The sequence below is a fragment of the Prinia subflava genome, chromosome 20, assembly GCF_021018805.1.
Source record: "Prinia subflava isolate CZ2003 ecotype Zambia chromosome 20, Cam_Psub_1.2, whole genome shotgun sequence".
Taxonomy (NCBI): Eukaryota; Metazoa; Chordata; class Aves; order Passeriformes; family Cisticolidae; genus Prinia; species Prinia subflava.
Genome location: NC_086266.1, coordinates 8,253,161 through 8,257,933, shown reverse-complemented (window position 1 = coordinate 8,257,933; position 4,773 = coordinate 8,253,161). Strand labels below are relative to the sequence as shown.

Genomic DNA, 4,773 nt, shown 5'->3' with positions numbered 1-4,773 from the left:
ACCCAGTCCTGCCCAAAGCCTCGTGGCGGAGCTGTCGCCGCACCGGCCCCGCAGATGTTCCCCGTCCCCCTCCTCCTCTTCCTCCCCCTCCTCCTCGCCCCCGGCAGCGCGGCGGCCTCCCCGGGGGTCACAGGCGAGTGTCAGCCCCGGGGCCGGGGACTCCGGGACGGGTGGTTCCCGGTCCGGGCTGCCCGAGGGTCTCTCCCGGCCCTTTCGGGGAGCTCTGGCCGAGCTGGGCCGCGGGGGGACGGCTGGCGGGATCCCCCGGAACCTTCCCCGTCGCAAGGAGCCGCTCCCGGCTTTTGGAAAGCTTTTCCTGGCACCTGATTTAAGAGGCGAGGGCGACTCCAGGCTCGGCACGCCTTAATCCCGGAGAAAAGCTTTTAGGGGAAGATTGGGAAGGGACTTGAGGCTTTTCTCGGCTCTCAGCGCGGGTTCCCGGCAGCGGGCGGGGGGCTGTGCCCGGCGGGTCCCGCGGCTCCCTCTGTGCCCCCCAAAGCAGGAGGGAGCATTTCCGTGGCCCTGATGAAAGATTTGGGGGTGTCGGTGGGTGAAAAGCTCAGCACGGCCCGGCCAGCGTGGCTTCAGCCCCAGGGCCTGGGCGGGGAGGTTCGGGCCCTGTGCCCCCTCAGATGAGAGCCCTGGGCAGAGCAGAAGGGACCTGGAGCTGCCGGGGAGAGCCCAGAGGAGGCCCCGGAGCTGCTCCGAGGCCTGGAGCCAGGCTGGGAGGGCTGGAGGTGTTCAGAGAAGAGAAGGCTCCAGGAAGAGCTCAGAGCCCCTTCCAGAGCCTAAAGGGGCTCCCTGGGAGAGGGACTGGGGACAAGGGATGGAGGGACAGGACAAGGGGAAATACCTTCCCACTGCCAGAGGGCAGGGTTATGTGGGATATTGGGAGAAATTCTTCCCTATGTGGGTGGTGAGGCCTTTGTGGAGTTTTCCCAGAGGAGCTGTGGCTGCTCCTGGATCCCTGGCAGTGTTCCAGGCCAGGTTGGACAGGGCTTGGAGCAGCCTGGGACAGTGCAAGGTGTCCCTGCCCATGAAACTGAGAGATCTTTAGGGTCCCTTCAACACAAACCCTTCCATGATTCACGATTCTATAAATAATTCCCTGTCCAGCTGCGGCAGGGAGGGCTCCTGCAGCACCTGCCAGTGGATGAAGTGGGGTCCCTGTGGCTGTGGGGTGACTCCTGGCTTCTCTCCCAGCCCGTATGCTCACTCCCTGATACTCGGCCGACCTGCGCCCGGCCACGGGGAGCCTGGTGTTGGCTGTGGGCTGCAGCGTGCTGCTGACAGCGCCCGCGCTGCGGGGCAGCAGGGCTGGCTCCTGGGAGTATCGGGCGGGCTCGGAGGAGAGGGCCATCTTCAGCTATGCCTTCTGTCACCCCCGCAACGTGTCCCTGCTTTACAAGAACCGTGCCACCTTCAACGAGTCCAACATGTCGCTGCAGGTGGTGCTGCAGCGTGGGGACAGCCGCTTCTACCGCCTCAGGGCCCAGGAGGAGGCCATGGCCTGGTTCCAGCTGCACGTTGTGGGTGAGCTGGTGCCACGGGCAGCCCTCCTCTGCGGCTGGGAGCCGGGATTGCCACGGGTTTGAGCGCTGACGCTGCCTTCTGCCTCTCCCAGAGCCGCTGTCCCAGCCAAAAATCGTGGGCAACTCCTTGGTGAAGGCAGGAGACAACGCCAAACTGGTTTGCAGTGTGGTGAAAGGGGAGGCAGATGCCTACTGGTGGAAGAAAAGTGGGGAGCTGCTCCTGGGAAGTGAGCGCATCTACTTTGTGGAGAACTCCACGCTCTGCATCCTGCAGGCAACCATCAGCGACAGCGGCTACTACACGTGCGTGGTGAGCAACGCAGTGAGCCAGAATGAGACCTCCTTCCTGCTCCAGGTTTACCGTGAGTGCCTTCCTTCCCCGTGCCTAGGAAAGAACTGAGGGGACAACCTCAGGAAAGGGATTCTCTCCCTGCCTGTGCTGAGCAGGCAGGTTTGTTGGGAGGCTGTGGGTGGGTTAAATTCAGGTTAAATTTGCTCTGGTGCAGAGGCTCTGGGTTCTCCCCTTTGCAGACTCTCCGAACGTGATGCTGCCTGTGATCCTGACCTGTGTCATCATTGGCTTGCTCGCAGGTAGGTGCTGGGCTGACTTTGCCCTGTTTCTGGCTGGTGGGTGCCGTGGCAGGTACTGTGACCACCAGAGGTGGGTGAGAGGGTCCCTTGTGGCACATCCCTTCCAGAACCTGGCTCTCCCACCCTGGCATCCCGTGGGCAAGGGCTGGGCTTTGTCACAGCTGCTGTTTCTAGCAGGGTGTCCCCAGCCCAAGGAGGTCACGCTGGCCTCTGTTGATGATGATGATGGTGGGCCTCTGAGCAGCCTGGGCTAGTGGAAGGTGTTCCTGCCCATGGCAGAGGCTGGAACTGGATGGGCTTTGAAGGTCCCTCCAGCCCAAACGATTCTGGGATTCTCTGATGCTGCTGCTTTGTCCCCAGGTATCTTCGTCTGGTGCCAGAGAAGGGAGATCTCATGTGACAGCTGTTGGTAAGATGCCTCCAGCCCCCTCTTGGGGTGGCTGCCTTGCTCCAGCCAATTTTTTGTCTCTACAAACCCAAATTTATCCATGGCTGGATCTGAGTGAGCTGGAGAAGTGGGAGAGCTCAGGGTGCTATTCCAGCCTCTCTGGTAAGAGGCTGCTCTCCCACTCAGGTGGTTCAAAGGATTTGCTGTCCCCTCTTTTTAATCCCCACTCTGGAAATATTCTTGATTTCTCCATCCAAAGCCTGACACTCCTGGTTATCTTAGCTCTGGATAGTGAGTGGGCTTTTGAATACTCCAGAGATTTCTGGGAAGCAAGTGATTCTCGAGATTTTCTCAGAAATCACTGCCTCTCTGTGACCACAAACACACTCAGGCTGTTCACTGGAGCTTCCTGGAGAGTGGGGATAAGGATGTGAATCCCTTGGGATGGAAAACCCATCCCATGAGGTGGCGGGTTATGAACAAGGAGCTCTCAGGTGTCTTGTGCAGTCAGATCCCAGGGAACTCCAGCCAGAGATAAATCGGCCAAGGTAGCTACTGGAGTTTGGAGTAGGGCAGAAGTCCAGACCTCCTGGTGCTGCCACTGCCAGCGTGGGACACTCTGAGCTGGCTGAGGCCCTGGAGGGTTCCAGGTGCCCAGGACATGGCTCATGTGGGGCCCTCTCTCCTTGCAGGTAGAGCTGGGTCAGGCCTGCTGTTGCCTGTCCCTGGTGAAGGATACTGCTGGGAGTGCCAGCATCCCTTCCTAGGCTTTCCTAGGCTCACTTGTGGAGTGTTCAAGCTGCCAGAACCTGCAAATAATATTTGGAAAACACTGGTTTGGACGATTTCTATGTTGTCCTGCTCTTCCTGTTGTGCATTCCTGAGGAGAGGGATGTACCTGCTCCCTCCCTCCATCCTCCTGGCTTCCTCCAGAGGCCTCGATGAGCTCATGGCTCTGGAAAGAGCCACTGTCCCTGCTGGGCAAATCCACAGTCCTGGGGCTGCTGGGAAGTGCCACAGTGCCAGCCCTGCCTCCCTGGGGCCTCCCGGTGCCCTGCTGTGCCAGGGGGCTCAGGGGCTGAGGCCCTGGGCATCCTGCTCCGTGTGACCCTTGGAGGGAGGAGAAAGGGCAGGATTGTGCTGGGTGTGCTGGAGTGAGCAGAGGCAGTGGGAACTGGCAGGGAATGGGGGAGCAGCAAAGGAGTTCAGTTTCTGAAAGCAGATCCCAGGGAAGTCCCTGCAGCTGGCTGAGGTGGGGATGCTCCTGAGCCCATCTCCTCCAGCCCTGGGCTCTGCAGGATCTGGGAATATCCCTGGGGATATCCCCTCCTCTTCCTGGTGCCAGCTTGTCTTTCCTGTTTGCTGCTCCTGCGAGTGACATCAGCCCTGCTCCTGTCCTGTCCCCTGCTATCCCCTCCCTCCCCGTGCTACCTCTGCAGGGCTCTCCTGGGCCTTGCTTTGAAGGGGATGTTGCTCCTTCAGCTGAGCCTGGAGGCAGAGCAGGCATCCCCAGCCTGGAGAGAACTGGATGCTCTCCCATCTCTCCTCTGTTGGTCACCCCGGGACATTTACACCCCCTTTTAATCTGAGGGGGAAATCCCAGGTCCAGGGCCCTCCCTGAACCAGTCCCCAGCACCTCTGGAACAGGCTGGAGACCTCTCAAAGGCAAACTGGAAAACTGGAAAACTGTGGGAGAGATCACTGGGAGATTCAGGGGCTGTTAGCAAGGGGCCATCTTAGCCTGGGGTTTCATGGAGCCATTAAAGGAAGCAGAGGAGTTTGGGTGGGATAAATGAGATTCCAGCCCCGTTGGAAGCTGCAGGGCAGGTTGTCATGTTCTCTGTTGCACTTGAGGGTGTAAAACCTACATTTTACAAGAAATACTTTTCTAAGCATTTTGGGAGTTTAGTGTGTGTGGTTTTGGAGACTTTGTGGTTTGTTGATGTCTGTTGCTGCTAATAAAGAGTGTGTGTTGTCCCAGAGGGTATTGCTGTGATGTTTAGGGGTGGGAAACAACCCCTCAGGGTGTCTGGAGCCTGGGGGAGCAGGGATATCCAGTTGGGATAAGAATGAGCCCCTGGGTGTGGGCTGTTGGCAGACCTGGGAATGCTGGATTTGTGCCAGTGTCCGGCTCTGGGAGATGATCCCTTGCTCTTAAGGACATCATTCGCTCCCCTTGTGGGGTTCCTGCATCCCCATCCCCTCCCTCACCTGCTCCTGTGGCAGTGACAGCCTGAGGGACTCAGCTGGGGTTAAAAACAG

General features: G+C 59.3%; 1 protein-coding gene across 1 annotated transcript; it reads left to right on the top strand.

Moving 5' to 3' along the window:
* Positions 1-1,230: 1,230 nt before the first annotated feature.
* Positions 1,231-3,342, top strand: LOC134560496 (HEPACAM family member 2-like). Its single transcript, XM_063416553.1, has 5 exons — positions 1,231-1,533; positions 1,625-1,894; positions 2,064-2,123; positions 2,484-2,532; positions 3,204-3,342. The coding sequence occupies exons 1-5, from the start codon at positions 1,437-1,439 to the stop codon at positions 3,205-3,207; spliced, it is 480 nt and encodes a 159-aa protein (XP_063272623.1). The 5' UTR covers positions 1,231-1,436; the 3' UTR covers positions 3,208-3,342.
* The last annotated feature ends 1,431 nt before the right edge of the window (positions 3,343-4,773 follow it).

What these genes read in the sequence shown, in the direction of transcription:
- LOC134560496 (XM_063416553.1), top strand. Translation starts at nt 1,437, where the DNA reads ATGTCGCTGCAGGTGGTGCTGCAGCGTGGGGACAGCCGCTTCTACCGC. An exon ending in CTTCCTGCTCCAGGTTTACC is followed by an intron (nt 1,895 to 2,063) that starts GTGAGTGCCTTC and finishes TCCCCTTTGCAG; the next exon opens with ACTCTCCGAACGTGATGCTG. An exon ending in CATCATTGGCTTGCTCGCAG is followed by an intron (nt 2,124 to 2,483) that starts GTAGGTGCTGGG and finishes CTTTGTCCCCAG; the next exon opens with GTATCTTCGTCTGGTGCCAG.